The sequence below is a fragment of the Lynx rufus genome, unplaced genomic scaffold, assembly GCF_022079265.1.
Source record: "Lynx rufus isolate CCGP_SWC_20201006 ecotype Redwood Valley unplaced genomic scaffold, mLynRuf1.p SCAF_1, whole genome shotgun sequence".
Classification (NCBI taxonomy): Eukaryota; Metazoa; Chordata; class Mammalia; order Carnivora; family Felidae; genus Lynx; species Lynx rufus.
The window spans coordinates 138,188,608-138,204,981 of record NW_025814823.1 but is presented as its reverse complement, the minus strand read 5'-3'; the positions used below and the strand labels follow the sequence as shown (position 1 = coordinate 138,204,981).

The following is a 16,374-nucleotide window of genomic DNA, read 5'->3' as shown; positions in this document are numbered from 1 at the left end:
AATTATTTCAACATGAAGACAGTTTCTGACCTCATCTAATCTCATAATTACTCAGGGAAGCAAACTCCTGGTTTCTCATAAGCCAGTGTGCTGTATGTTTACATAAGTCAATCCATAAAAGGGAAACTACACCTTATTTTTGAGCACATGCTCTTACCAGACCACAGAAACTTTTTTTTCTGCTTTAAAAAAAAAAATCTGAATTCACAGAACTAAATTTTAAGAGGAGATTCCCATTATAGAATCTTCCTTTAACTAAGGGTCCTTCTAACTCAAGGCATGTTTCCTTACAGATAATTAACACATGAGGTGGAAAAAGAATGGGAAGGCGGGAGAGGTAGCCAGTGTGAAATGTGTGTGCCAGCATTCACTAGCCAGGAACTATCCATCAAGAATTGATACATCTCAGAAATACAAGAAGAAAGTAAGAATATCTTTATAAAAAAACGTGACTTACATAGAACTTAAAAAAAAAATACAACTATTTTCCAAAGCAAGCTACTCTAGCTTGGGTTCTGAAGCACAAGATGATTATGGAAATTGAGGGATAAAAATATAAATACAGATCAGAGAAAATGGTTTTCAGAAGGGTCGGGAGCTACAAGATAAGCTCCAAACATATACAACAAGATGAAAGGCTAATTCTTACAAGAGAAATGACAAATTTTATCACTCCTTTGACCTGAGGCAAGCTGAAAACTGGGTAGAAAAACAACATATCGAGATGGAAGAAAACGTGGTCCACTAAGATCTGTAGACCTTGTTCTGACAAGGATGGTCACGATTCACGGAATAAAAAGAGTATGTGGAATGGAGAATACAATTGTTAGGTATCAAAGCTGCCTCCTCACACTTTCTGAATACATATCTAACTAGTTCAGAGTTAAACTGTTCAGAGCTGGCCACTGATTTGCTGCAACTGGAGCAGAGGCAGTCCCACTACCAGTGGAAGCAGAACATGGGACCCATGATAAATGATGATGCCAAGCAGAGGGAGCCAAGCCTGAAAATCCCAAGGGCACCGATGAGAGTGAAGAGAGAATTTATTTGTCGTTGCCATTTGTTGTGTTGTTGCCGTTGTTGTTTTTCCAGGACAGAAATACAAAATAAAGCACTGTTCCTTTAGCAGGATTCCAGCTGAAACCCATTCCAGATTCTGAATGCCTGCCCAGATGTTCATACACAACTTCGCTGTATTAAAATCAGTATCAATTTGTCCAAGGTGGACAATACACTATGACCAAGATAACGGAGATCTTCCAGCAGAAGATGCCATGGAATAATTCAAAATATAGTACATATTTGGTAAACCATGGTAAACCATGTCTTAAAATAGGTTCTTATTTTCCAATTATAGTTATTCAGGTCTCTTCCATAAAACTCCTTCTGTGAATAGTTTTGGGGTAGTTTTTAATCTATCAAAGAGATTCTCTTTCCAATAATTAATAGAATCAAATCGATTTCAAGTTAGCAGTTCTTACAGGTCTCTTTAAGCAGACACTATGATTCCACCTTCTTGTTCTCTAGAAATCCATCAGATGCATGCTGCCACACAGAAGTGCTTTCTTTCCTTGTCATAGTAGCAAAGAGCATATCCATCATCCCCAAGGTTTCTAGTAGTTCTCTTTGGTAATCAATCTCTTTCTCTACAAGTCCTTGAAGTAATAAAAACTTTTTGTCAACTACGGGTGACTGACCAATCACAGGAAGATATATATCTGGAAAGAGAAATAAAACACATTAATGGTAAGTACCTTTCTAAACAATAAACGAATAGCCAATGTTTAGGAAAAGTGTAAAAATATTACCTACAAAGGTACCGAAAAATCTGTACTTATTTTACAATTTATGATTTACAGAAAATAAACAGTCCAACCGAATAAATGTATTCAAAAAGAAATAATTACAGAAAGTAAATTGTAGAGGTTTTTACTTCATTTTCTCATTAAAAAATGGTCATCATTAGTGATGTCTAAGACAAAGTTCTTTAATTAGAATTATTCTCAGCAATTCAGAACTACTGTAAACATTTTACTTCCTTTAAAATGCATTGTTTTGCTAATGTTGTTTGTTTTCTTCATGATAATCTCTACTGGAGAATTGATAAAACAAGATATTGTAATCTATTTGATTTCATTATCTGACACCTCTATTGTTGCAAGCGTGCTAGGATTTTTCAGGTTTTAACAACTACTCACCAATAATTATTTCAGCAGCATTGATCAAAACAGGGGCAAATCTTGGCTGAGAAAGATTCCTAAAAAGCAAAAATTGTTTACTGAAACTTGCAATCTTTCCCAAAAGGTCCTTAAAATAGATTTACTGAATTGTTCCTTCAGTTGTCTACAAAGGTCAATCTAAAAGTAAATGTCTCTCATTTGAGATAAAGAAGGATTTCCGATGCAAAATACAGGTTTCATGACATAAAACATACCGTATCAAAAAATTAAGAACACGACTGATTTCCTTTTCATCCCGGCCTGCAAGGGCATTTGCAAGGACTCCTCTTCGATTTAGCTCCTTTATGATGGAAACTGTAATCTCAGGTGTCTTTATTGTACAACTAGGCTAGAAAAATTTTCAGAGTCAACACGAGCAGATAAGACATCAAAGGAAAAAGATCAGACTCTTGGAACTCACTAACAATTACCGAAGCTAAGTTTTTATCTTTACAGTTTGGAGTAATGGTAATGCACAAGACAAGTAATAAAATGAGTCTTTTAAAAATATGCTCCTTACGGGTTCATCAACTGTAACAAATGTACCATTTTGGTGGGGGATGCTAGTAATAGGAGAGGCTATGTATGTGTAGGTCAGGGAATATATGGGATATCTCTGTACCTTTCCCTCAATTTTGCTGTGAATCTAAAACTGTTCTAAAAAACTAAAGTCTTACTAAAAATAAAAATAAAATTTAAAACACACACACACACACACACACACACACACACACACAGCATATTGTATGTATGCGTACATGCTCCTCACTTACCTCAAGGACTCTGTCAAGTGCTTTAGAGACCCGGAAATTTTTCAGATCCCTGTCATATAATTCTAGGTGTTTCTTTGATGGCCTGTTGATCAAAATGTCATCCTGTATTACAAAGCAAATTTATAAAGAAAAATCAGTTTCTGTATAGAGTTGCATTGAAAACAAATCTTTTCATAGTGGTATTTTTTTACACCAGGGTGACCCTGAACTGCGTAATAAATACCAGGCATATGCCAAGAATGCAGACTAATTGAAAATGGAATACTTTGCCACATCAATGTATTATTAACTCTCCTATGACTTAACTTATAACATATACACAGCACCTCACTCTGGGCAAATATTACTCATTTCAGTTCTCTTTACGTGGCAGCCTACGTGACCTGGCAGAAAGAGAAACCAAGAATGTGAGAAACAGATCTAGTCCCAACAACTCTGGTAACCAGTAACGAAATGCTACATAGACCGTAACTTCTTTGTATCTCCATCTCCTCAGATGCCAAATGGGGATATAACTGGCTCTGCTACTGTTCAGGGTTGTTTAGGACATTCAATCAGATACCATATGAAAGATATTGTTTTTGAATACAGTAAAATACTGTAACATTATAATGATCCAGGATATTAAAGTACTCCTTATTCCCCAGTACTTATTAATAATGTTCCCAATCTAGCAATCTGGAGAGAGAGCTAATGTAGACAAAAGCAAAATAAAGCTAAATGCCATGTGAACTACACGTTCCAGTAACGTGCAGGGATGGAGTTGGCTACTCTAACAAACTACACCATCTAAAAAGAAAATGTAAGAAATACACAAATACCCGTTGCTTCATGTAATTTTTTCCTTTAATAAAAGTTCGATACGCAGGCCTTCTTCTCCTGGGAAGAGAATCCTTCTTTGCTTCAGATTTCCTATGTTTAACACTTAGTATTCCATTGGTCATTCCCACAACTATTGTCTCATCTTCATGCTAAAAGCAATTAGAAATATAAGTTAGTCTATTCCTAACACATCATTTATCTTACTTTTTCTTCAAAACACCATTTATAAAGCGTTTTCTGCTTATCCGCACTTTCACAAGAGTTCCATTCAGATAGAGATACTTTGCCTAACAATGATCTATGCAAAAAGTCAGAACAAATCATTTTTTCTTCCAGGATATGATCTTACTGATAGAACATGTTATATCCAGTGTAAATTATCACTGGCACTTTGTATAATAATACAGAATTAATGACATCTTGGGGAACTTCTAAAGTAATTTTTTTCCTACATCCTCTTACTAGGAAAAGGATTGTGTGATGGCATGACTTTCCACAGTCTGGCCAAGAGAATATTTTATAATAAGCTTTTCCTCTTCTAATTCAGATTTCTATATGATGTATTCAAATTTCCTCTTCTTCCACGGCTCATGAAACTTGACAGTGGACATTCCAGAAAGAGCATCAACAAAGACAAGCACATTCACTTTGTTATCTCCTTCTCTCTCTTCTCTTTTTTTCTCCCCCTCAGAGAGCCAATGTGACTTTCTAGAGTATGTTAACCCTAAGTTAAATGTGTTGAAAAGGGATTTAACAATTTCCCAGATCCTGTCTTTAGAGTTAACAATGCCTACAGCTGTACTCGGTTTGAAGCTGTATGGTGAACAAGACCTAAATCTCAATTTGTACTAAATTACTGGGACAAGTCATATAATAGCAACTGTCTTAACTATTTCATGTGGCAAGAAGAAAATAAGATTTATTCAAATACAAAGGTAAACTGTAAAATTCCATTTCAGTTTCACTCAACAATGTTAGTGAAAGCTTTAAAAAGGGCTACAAATACTTACTGCAAGTGCAAGACTCAAAATTGAAGCTGCATAATCAAAACTGTGGACTACTTTATAGGAAGTCGTGCTATATATTTTCACCTTCCTGATAAAAAGGAAAGATTTGTCATAAATCACCTTGGAAAGGAGTATAAAATGCAAATTTTCTACTTTTTAGAAATATATAAACATTAAATTTTACACATCAATGAAGGAAAATAACAATTAATAATATTAACTGCAAACTAATTCATCACTGAATCTTTTACAACTGAACTGTTTGTCAGCACTAGCCATGTCTGTATAAAGACCTGACTAGTCACCAGAAGAACAGACCGCGAACCAACGTAGCCTGAAGAGGACACGTGAGAGTAAAGAAAAGGTATCAAAGCCCACTGGAAGCCAAAAGAGCAGCGTTTCTCAACGTCAGCATGCTCTGTACCATGGGCCGGATCAGTCTTTGTTGTGGAGGCTGTTCTGCGCCCACTGCAGGCCAGCAGCTCACCACTCCCACCTGGTGCCAACAACCCAAAATGTCTCCAGCTGCTGCCGCGCATCCTCTTGGAGACACAAGTCACTGTGGGCTGAGAACCGTGAACAGAGCCAACTCACACTTGATTTTTGAGGGACACATCTAAAACCTGAGTCCCAGGGGCGCCTGGGTGGCTCAGTTGGTTAAGCGTCCGACTTCAGCTCAGGACACGATCCTGCAATCCAGGAGTTCGAGCCCCGCGTCGGGCTCTGTGCTGACGGCTCAGAGCCTGGAGGCTGCTTCAGATTCTGTGTCTCCCTCTCTTTCTGCCTCACCCCCCACTTGCACTGTCTCTCTCACTCTCTCTCTCTCTCAAAAAAATAAACATACATTTAAAAAAAGTTTTTTTTAAACTCGAGTCCCAAATTGCCTAGTAACACCATTTCAGAGAATCTCCTACCTATTTACATAATAAATTCCTTTCTGTTTAAAATATTTTCTAGCTTTTAAAATATGTATTAAGCATACTGAAAAACCAAGGCTTTCCATGATGGTGAAAATAGGAAATATGGAAACAAAATGACCAAAAACAAACGAATGTAAGTAACTACAAGAATTGTGCCATAGTTCTAGCCACATGCTACTGAGCACTTGAAGGGTGGTTATGAAAATGAAGAACCAAATTTTCAATTTTACTTGATTTTATTTTATTTTTTTTTTTTTAAATTTTTTTTTCAAACGTTTATTTATTTTTGGGGGGACAGAGAGAGACAGAGCATGAACAGGGGAGGGGCAGAGAGAGAGGGAGACACAGAATCGGAAACAGGCTCCAGGCTCTGAGCCATCAGCCCAGAGCCCGACGCGGGGCTCGAACTCACGGGCCGCGAGATCGTGACCTGGCTGAAGTCGGACGCTTAACCGACTGCGCCACCCAGGCACCCCAATTTTACTTGATTTTAATTAACTTATTTTAATTTTAAAACTGAGGCAGTATTAAAACATTTTTCTGTTAAACAAAACTATATTTCACTTTAATCACTATAAATTATTACCACATCATAGGGCACATATTGGATGCTTAATCTGTCTCTAGTCTCTCGGTAATACTTTTTACACTGATTACGTGTTGAAATGATATTTTAGATACACTCAACTAAATGAAATATATTATTAAATTAATTTTACCTAGTTCCTTTTGCCTTTCTGTGGCTACTACAATATTTAAAACTACATATGTAGCCCACATCTTATTTCTGTTGGCCAGCACTGTTCTAGAACTTTAACTAATGGAATACTAATGCTTATATAAAAAAGGAATATTTGAATCACGTTAAAGTATAGAAATTTCCACATACAATTTTAACTTTTGAAGAATATAAGCTAGAATGTATACATACACTCAGAAGAAATCTTTTAAAATATACAAATATACACACAAAGGATTTTTTAAAGCCACAGAATAACATAGACTATTTTAAAGATTAACGTTCAAATGGTTCAATAAAATTCCTTAAGTATGCAAGTTAACGCACTGAATTTTGTCAAGTGAGAAAATAGGTTTACTGTATTGTAAATAAAAGGTCAAAACTATTTTCAACTCAATAGATTTTCAAAGAAGTCATTTGACAGAACATTTATTTCATCACAAATACTGCAGAAATAACTCATCTTCTCAAGCAGTAAATATTTCTACAATACCAATAATAAGGAAAGAAAATGAAAATGCTAACCTATCCAGTGACCCAGAGAGTAACCTCTGTCCAGAGCTGCTCAGATATAAACATGTCACAGTTTTATGATGATTTTTCAAAGATACTAGCAACTGTCCTCCTTTTAGTACGTCCCAGATTTTAACATAACGACCTCCTATAGAAAGAAATCATCATTAGTTTGAAATTCTGCCTATACATTCAATAGTTTCAAGATTTGAAAAGCATTCTTTACTAGACACTGCACAGCATGGAGGTGAAGTGAAGGGTTCTGCAAAACTGCCTGGTTTCAATGCTGTCTCTATCATTTATTGAGTTTGTAACTGATGATAACAAATAGTTCCTACCACGAAGAACTGTTACAACGAAAAATTGTTGCATACCTGTAAAGTTCACAGAACTGCCTACAAAATAAAAAGTATAACCAAAATGGATTTTAAGAAAATTGTAATAAAATCATTCTGCAAAAGAAACGTGTCACTACAGAAATGAATAATAGAGTTTCATTTCCTAAAAAGTTTGTGAATCCCAACAAAACTGAAAAATTTCCCTATCACTTCTACTCTAAGAGTTAGAAGCGTCCTTAAAGGCAATTTAATCTAATAGTTTAAAAAGAATTCTTCTACTATAGCATCTTCTATTTCAGTGAAATATTACACAGAAGTCTAGAAGGTAAAATTGAAGAATGAGTTGGAGAGGGGGGAGCAAAGGTCTTACCTATCCTGCCTGGGAAACCGGGCCTGGGAGCCAATTCATAGTCCCTGTCTCACCGCATGTGGCAGCTCATGAGAGCACAGTTTAAAACAAGTGATCCTAGCCAAACTCTCATTTTCAAAGTCTACAAGAGTTAAGGGATTTTCCAAGGTCATAAAATTAGCTAGTGACACAGTGGAGATTAGCATACACGTGTCCATTCTCCCCATTCAGCTTGTTTCCATTTCTCAAAATAACATCAAGAAAAATGGATACATCTGACAATGTCATCAATTTATTTTGAAACTAAACAGGTACTGGGGAAGAAGTACAAAACAGGGTAATTTCTATTCGGGTTTTAGAATTAAGAAAAAAAATCTATACACACAGCCATATACGTGCTATGAATTATACACACCATCTTTGTATTCTAATGTCAACACATTAACTTTGACTTGATAAATCAAAGAAGCCGATTTATTTCTTCCATTCTCATTTTGAAAATGCTCTAGGATCAACATTACAGAAAAATACCTCAGTTCCAGCTTGATGAAAAACGTACCAAGACCCCTTTTGAACGCCACATTATACCCTCCTCCAGAACTACTGGCTATTTTCTGGACAAAGTCACTTCAATCAAAAGAGACATAAAAACAGACAAGCCTGATTCTAGAATTGAAAGAACTGTGATCTCTTTCAACCTAAGATCTCTTAGGTAGGAATAACAGGCATACAACCTGGATTTCTGGCTTATATACACAATGCAGGCTCTCAAGTTCTGGGATTTCAGGTCTGCCACTCTATCGTGGACAAATTACTTTAAAAACTTTTATTTATTTCCTTAGTTGCAAAATAGGGAGAAAACTCACTCACTTCTAGGCTCAATAATTTGTATATAAGAGCCCAGTACCTGGCTCACATTAGGTAGTCAATAAATAACAACCGCTTGCTTGTCCTGTTTATCAATTGAGCAAAACCTAGGTATGTAATTCAAGGGCACAATATTAAATTATAAAAAGTAACTGATAAAGACATAACTGACTCAAAACCAACTATATAGGTAAAAGCAATTTTTAAAATACCTGCTGATACCAGAAGACCTCCAGAGGGAAAGAGCAGGACACTCTCCACTGGCTGCCCATGCTCAACAGAGATCACACTCTTATTGGTTCGTGCGTCAAACATCTTGAGGGTATGATCATATGACCCTAAAATGTCAATTTTGGTATTAGGTGAGTTTCGTTACTCAAATCAACAAAAACTAAATATACGTGTGTGTATGCAAACAAATTTGAAAAGGAGTAAGGGCTTAGATAAAATTTAAAGACACATATATACGTTCATGATGACAAAGTACCTACAAACTCTGGGACCACTGATTATTTCTGAAAAAGCATTATCATACAGGACCTTAAACTATTCCCATCTTCAAGTTATTGTCACTACTCAATCACCTGGGAACCTCTGCACAAGCACTCACAAAGACTGAACTCCGTTATCTTTGTTTCTCAGCTGCTTGGAGGCTCTGTGAAAACCAGAGTACTAAACCATAGTTCAGACACTCATGTTTTCAAGGAAGCCTTATGTTTCCAAACACACTTGGAAGACAATAAGAACAATCACCAAAAGAAGAAAAAGAAAAGAATTGGATAAACAGAAACATATTCCTTTATAAAATTTTTTACATTGCTCTATCCCAAAAGAGTCCCAAAGCAGCATCAAATAATATCTCAATAAAATGATCAACTTCAGGAGGGAAAAACAGTTCACCAACCTGTTACAAAGAGATCTGGGTTCAGTTTGCTAGCACATCCACACCTCACATAATCAGAATGTTCTTTGAATGTCAGAATTTCTTTGGAGTTTGGAATATCCCACAATTTAACCGTATAATCATCAGCCCCAGAGACCACATGATATTTGTCAGCTGTAAAATCGACTGTATGAACTGCTCTAAAAAATTAAGGATCAATATGTTAAACAGCAAGAAAAAAACTAACATAAAACATAAAACTCTGCTTTTCCCCAAATAACAAAAAAAGCTCAGTTTTAGGGAGTAATTGTAGGGGGAAATCATGAGAGAAAAATCTTTAAAACAGATATCCATCCCTAAGCCAATTTAAAATTCTAAATACCCTTACACTATGAAGTTAATAATATTCAACAGCCTTACAAGTTATTTTCTATATGTTAACAATTCTACAAAACTGCTCAATAAAGGTAAACGTTCTAAATGTTGGAGCAAAGGTACTTTTAATTTAAAAACTTTCAAAATGGGGGACGGGCGCCTGGGTGGCTCAGCTGGTTGAACGCTGACAGCACAGAACATGCTTGGGATTCTCTCTCTGCCCCTCCCCTGCTCACTCACACCCTCTCTCTCTCTCAAAATAAATGGATAAACACTTAAAAAAATTTTTCAGGGGCACCTGCGTGGCTCAGTCAGTTAAGCTTCTGATTCTTGATTTCAGCTCAGGCCATGACCTCACAGTCTCTAGGATCGAGTCCCACGTCAGGCTCTGTGCTGACAGCAACAGAGCCTGCTTGGGATTCTCTCTCTCCCCCTCTCCCAAAATAAATAAACTTACTTAAAAAAAATATTTCAAACGGGTAGTTCTTTACAAAATTCTAAGAAGAGTTGACACTAAGTAGGATCATGTTAAGTGAATTTGTTGTATTTTAAATGTTTCACTTATGAGAAAGACCTTCCTGATAATACACTGTAAAAAACACTTCAGATTTTTAAATCAGTAGCAAATGTCAGAATCGAAAGTGGTAATTCTGATATAAAGTTATAATATAAAATTGCCCTGACCATTTATCAAGGGGAAAATATTAAATTCAAGAAGAAAAAATCAACCTTCCAACTTGCCTTCAAAATGAGAACCTCCACTATAGTTCAGCCTATAGAGTTCTCATTCATAGTTGTGAGGTACCTTTAGATCAGTGGTTTATAACCTTGACTGATCACAGAACTCACTAAGAAATTACATGAAAGCTATAGGAAATCTTCCCGGAAAAACATACATTTCTTCAAATGTCACAAACAATTCTACGGAATTCATGAGCCCCATCAAACTGGACCATAGGACTGGCCTAGATTAAGCACGCTGTCCTTGAACAATCATGAAATAAAGTATATACAGGTACATAATCTTCACAGAACTTCTCTATGTTTTTATTCAAAGCCCCAAAAAAAGAAACCAAAAAAGCTTACAACAACAAAACAACAAAGAACACATAAAAACCAACTGTCTGTAACAATATGGTGACAGATGTTAACTAGACTTATTATTTTGCAACATATACAAATATCGAACATACAACTGAAACTAACGTAACGTTTTGTTAATTATACCTCAGTTAAAAAAAAATTGTTTTTAAATTTTTAAACACTGGCTCTTACTTAGTATGGCCTTCAAAGTGCCTGAGGGGAGCTCTCCCAGTTATATCAAAAAGCTGAACTCCACCATCTTCACTGCCAGCCACAAGCAGTCTACCGTCCTGACGAAAAGTAGCACAGTATGCTGTGTCTTTAAATCGGGAAAAGGTTTTTATAGGTTCTTGAGAATATCGGCCATAAATGTGAATCTACGAAAAGATAAAAAACACAGTACTTAACCAAATGCCTCCAGATCAGTAGTACATATAAAGACACAAAAGAAAAATAAATGTAGTATTATATTTACCCTCGAGGAAGCTGTGACAGCATAATTATATGGAGGCTGCGGAGAAAAGTCTACTTTTGACACTGCACCGAACTCCTTGATCTGAACAGGGGTCTTAACAAAACAAAATACAAAGTATTAACAGAGTTACAACTGGTAAGACTGTTCAAGCATTACATAATTTCTTACTCGATCGTTTCACTTTGTTCTTAGTAACATTTACTAGGTTGTAGCTAATACAGAAGTATGAAAAAGCAAAAAAGGTCCAAATAACATCACCCAGACCATCCTGGCTGTCATTAAAGTAAATAACTATATGGCTGGAAAACCATACTCCACTCTTTCTCTTCAGCTGTGGAGTTTTCTGTGATTATTACTGGGGAGAAAAAGTTATGCCTGTGCCAGCATACATTTAACCATGTATTCTGTAACTGACACAAAGATCACACCATGCAGGCTGTTCTGAACCTCGCTTCCTTTCACTCAATTACACATCTCAGCTAATTTTTCATATGATCAATAGATTTGCCGTCCATTATAGGGTACATCATATTTACCGGTCCGCTACTAAGGGACACAGGTTTTCCCAGAATTTCTAGCATTACAAATAATACTTTAATCAACATCTATATACCTGTATCTCAGCAAATTTAGGGGACTGTAATCTTTGGGTAAGTTTCAAACTGTGGAACTTACATGGCCAAAAGGTATTTTTATCACGATAGATAATGCGAAACTGCCCTCCAGAAAGTCTGCATCAATTTTCCTCCCTCAGGTAGCAATGATCAAAATTTTTCATTTGTGCCAATATAACAGATGAAAAGTAGTATCCAAATTATTGTGGTAACTGACATTTCTTTATGAGTGAAGCCACAGCTCTTTTATACATTTATTGGTCATTTAAATTTCCTGTTCCATTAACCTCCCAATCCCAATCTTTTTCCACTTTTCTATTTAGTTGTTCATCTTTAAAAAAAAATAATTTTCAAGCTTTTAAAGATAGTCTAGCAGAATTAATTCTGCATCACTTTCTCCTTAGTTTTGCAAAGGCAAAAAGAATTTTCTCACATGACATTCAAATTCTAAGATTTAATTCATTTGGCATTCATTAATCATCTATTCTGCGCTAGGTCCTTGTATGATTAAAATGATTAAGCAGTAAGGACTTTTATAAAAAATTCTAAGAAAAAACATCAGCTACCTAATTTTCTACCCAAATTATGAACTGGTGATTGATTCCTTTTAGTTATTAGTTCTCTATTAGAGTATCCAAAGTATAACATATGCTGGAGAAATGAGCATCAGTACAACCCCCTCGTTACGGTCTCCACTTACCTTATAGTTGTTCCAGTACAGTGTGTCTTGGGTGATTTTTTCACCAAGTACAGGATACGTCTGAATAGCTACAGGCTTATAACCAGCCATAATTTCATATAATTGGACTGTTATCCAAGAATAAATAGTTTGAAATTGATGTTAGAAATAATTACAGTGACTCTGCTTTATGTCTGAAAAAGAAAACATTTTAAATACATGTTATTCTTAAACCTGTATAACTTTCACTTTGTGTCTTTTCAAAAGGCTGTGTGGTAGCTTATAGGATTAGTGACCAATAAACCATTTAACTATAACACAGAAGAGACAACCTTAAGGAAGCAGGTAGAATACAGACAGGACTACCAGAGTGCACCCTCTACTCAGCTATACACATAAGCTGTACACAAATATTCTCACATCTAACTAGCCAATTTACAACACTTGGAAGTTAAGTCTGGCTCAACCATCCATCCAGTAGCCAAAGCAGAAGTGCACTGGCTTGGATTGTTTATTTCTTTTTTTTTTTTTTTTAATTTTTTTTTTTTCAACGTTTATTTATTTTTGGGACAGAGAGAGACAGAGCATGAACGGGGGAGGGGCAGAGAGAGAGGGAGACACAGAATCGGAAACAGGCTCCAGGCTCCGAGCCATCAGCCCAGAGCCCGACGCGGGGCTCGAACTCACGGACCGCGAGATCGTGACCTGGCTGAAGTCGGGCGCTTAACCGACTGCGCCACCCAGGCGCCCCAAGGATTGTTTATTTCTTAACAACAGAAAGCATTAAGGTGAAACTGCAAATAGAAAAGTTTCCTGAAACCAAATTTAAGATAACATTCAACCTATAAGAACACAGTCTAGGGTCTTGACTTCCTGAAAGCCTTAGAAATACCAAGAAGGAAAATAAAGCTAGTATTCTAATGGAAACGCTTAAAATTAAAAATTTTTTAAATTCTTTTTTAACGTTTATTTACTCTTTGAGAGAGAGAGAGAGCGCGCGTGCACACAGGCGAGGGGCAGAGAGAGGGAGACAGAATCTGAAACAGGCCTCAGGCTCTGGGCTGTCAGCACAGAGCCCGACGCGGGGCCCGAGCTCACGAACGGTGAGATCAATGACCTGAGCCAAAATCGGACGCTTAACCAATTGAGCCACCCAGGCAACCCGGAGAAGCTTAAAATTAAATTTAAGAAAAGGGGCTCCTGAGTGGCTGAGTCATTAAGCGTCCAACTCTTGATTGCAGCTCAGGTCATGTTCTCCTGGTTCTTGGGATTCAGCCCCACAAAGGGCTCTGTGCTGACAGGGGACCCTGCTTAGGATTCTCTCTGTCTCCCTCTCTCCTCTCTGCCCCATCTCTAAGAAGAAATAAATAAATAAATAATTTTTTTAAACAGTAGGATAAAAATGAATTAAAACTTTTAACTAACATAGAATTAAGCCAAAACATCTCTCCAGAACTATTCAGCTGTAAAAGAGATTCATGTTATCAGTGGTGCAACTCATTGTCTATCCCAAAAAGCCTGGTAACAGTGCATGAGTAATACCAAAATGAATAGGGATGGCATATGCTAAAGGCTATTTTGATGAAACACAGCAATCAATGATTAAAAGGAAGGAAACGTTTCTTTCATTCAAGTACCTACACTGTATAGGGCACTATTCTAGGCTCTGGAGATACTATGTTGAGTAAAACAGATATGGGTCAGTCCTTTCACACACTCCAATATTCTCCATTTTAGGTGGTGATTGGCAGAATCTAGGACTATGGAACTATGTAATCAGCTTTGACTTGTCCTTCCTCTTCACTTTTAACATCCAAGTAGTTAAGATGATTTTACCTCCCAGATCTTTCTAAACCTCCATCATGTCCACTCTACCAAGTTCCACTGCCCTAATCAGATCTTCTCATCGGATATGGTGCAGTATAAGGGCTCCTGACTCCCTCATTCATCTTTTAAATAGCCATCAGCAAGATCCAGCTTTTGCTACAAAGCCCAACCTTGCCTGAAAATAAAGGTCTAAGCTCCCTAACATGGCATGTGATCTGGCCCTTGCTTACCTTTCCAGCTTCACTTCTTTGTTACTCCCTTTTAACACAGCATTCTCTTTCTTCTCTCATTCTTTGCTCATTTGTCCTCTTTTGCCAGGAATGATCTCCATCTACCCACTTGCTGTTTCTCATTTAAAGCTCAACTCAAGAATCACATCCCCCAGGAAACCTTCTGTGAACTAATCCTACTTCACTCTGCATATTTCTGTCACTGTGCATAGTAAAATTGCATTTGTAATGATCTCTTTTTCCTACTAAACTGAACATTTTGTACCTGGAAGATTTTTTTTAAGTGCTCAAAGAAAACTTGTGGAAGGAAGGAAAGAAAGCATTGTGTTGGGTTCTATGGAAAAACACAAAATTAAAATCACAAATGGTGTCTGTAATATGAACATTACTACACAGCGAGAGTCAACAAACTTCTTCTGTAAGGAACCAGAAGATAAATATCTTAAGCTTTGCTGGCCAACAGGCAAAATGGAGAATATCATGTTGTTACAAGAAAGCAAGCAAGAAAAAAAATCCCAATTTTTTACTAACCCCCCCAAATAATTATGAGTACAATTTTATGTTTATAATAATTATGAGTACAATTATGAGTACAATTTTATGAGATTTATGGAGGCGGGGAATAATATTTTACTCACTTCGGGTTCAAAGTGCTTCCTAGCATCAAACAGATTGCAAACTGTTACCTGTAAAACAATTCTAGGCTCACTGGCAGGCGAAAAGAAACCATCACTTGCCCAGATTTAGCCTGCGGCTCCTTCCCTTACTAGCATACAGGCAAAGCCATCCCTTACTAGAATATCGGCAAAGGAATACCTAACTCTGCCTCGAGAGAAACAGTGTAAAGCTTTAAATGTTTACAAGTAAGGAGTAGTAGTGGTTTGCCAGATAAAAGTGAGATACAGCACTGGAGGAAAGGGAGAGGGGGAACACGACACAATACAAAGGCATGCAGGCAAGAAATGATGTGAAAATGAATAAGAAAATGATCAGGGACAGGTCAGAGCCTGAGAAACTGAAACTAAATGAATAGATACTACTACAATCCGACGCAGAATAACAGATATATGCTATAAGTAACGTACAAAGTACTAAGCGCTCAAAAAAGATTTTTAATTCTAACCGGGAGGCTCCCAAAAAGATTCACAGTGCATTTCAGCTCGGCCTTGACGTATAAGATCAAAACAGACTGACCTCTTAAGATGAGCACAAGCGCACGGGGTGAGGGCAGCATTCGAAACCGAGGGAACATCATTAGCAAAGACAGAGATGGAAATTTGCCCATTGCCTCGGAGGGAAGCGGATTAATAACGGTGCACAAGCGAGAATGTGGTCGTAGAAGGGGCAAATATGGGTCGAAGCTAGGCGGTGGGGATCCTGAGAGGTTGGTTAAAGAGTTTCAGCCCGTCTGCGAAGACTGGGAAGCCCCAAAGGAGCACGCGAGATAGCAAAGCAGGCCCGACGTGAGTTCGGACTGCGCCCACCAGGAGCCGCCTTCACCTACCTCCGATAGTCCCCGCGGGTCCGCCAGGACACTTGTGTCCAAGGAGAATTTCTTGGATTCGGCCAGCCCCCACCCGGACTATTAAGGCTCACTCGCGGAAAATCACGCGGACTCTACACGGCGCCGCCGAGACACAGAGAGGGCAGAACTACCTGGC

At 37.3% G+C, this 16,374-nt stretch overlaps 1 protein-coding gene across 1 annotated transcript; it reads right to left on the bottom strand.

The window, feature by feature from the left end:
- Positions 1–412: 412 nt before the first annotated feature.
- On the bottom strand, positions 413–16,323 carry UTP15 (UTP15 small subunit processome component). Its single transcript, XM_047087913.1, has 13 exons — positions 16,218–16,323; positions 12,678–12,850; positions 11,364–11,456; positions 11,081–11,265; positions 9,452–9,630; positions 8,760–8,885; positions 7,006–7,141; positions 4,825–4,909; positions 3,814–3,963; positions 2,993–3,094; positions 2,435–2,568; positions 2,199–2,257; positions 413–1,718 (listed from the first exon to the last, which is right to left on the bottom strand). The coding sequence occupies exons 2-13, from the start codon at positions 12,765–12,767 to the stop codon at positions 1,501–1,503; spliced, it is 1,557 nt and encodes a 518-aa protein (XP_046943869.1). The 5' UTR covers positions 12,768–12,850; positions 16,218–16,323; the 3' UTR covers positions 413–1,500.
- Between the last annotated feature and the right edge of the window lie 51 nt (positions 16,324–16,374).

Bases quoted from the DNA above. Each gene is read 5' to 3' on its own strand.
- UTP15 (XM_047087913.1), bottom strand. From the start codon at position 12,767: ATGGCTGGTTATAAGCCTGTAGCTATTCAGACGTATCCTGTACTTGGT. The intron at 7,142-8,759 runs GTATTTTAAAAA...TTCTTTCTATAG, and splicing joins AGGTCTTCTGGTATCAGCAG to GAGGTCGTTATGTTAAAATC. The intron at 4,910-7,005 runs GTTAGCATTTTC...CCTTTTTATCAG, and splicing joins CTCTCTGGGTCACTGGATAG to GAAGGTGAAAATATATAGCA.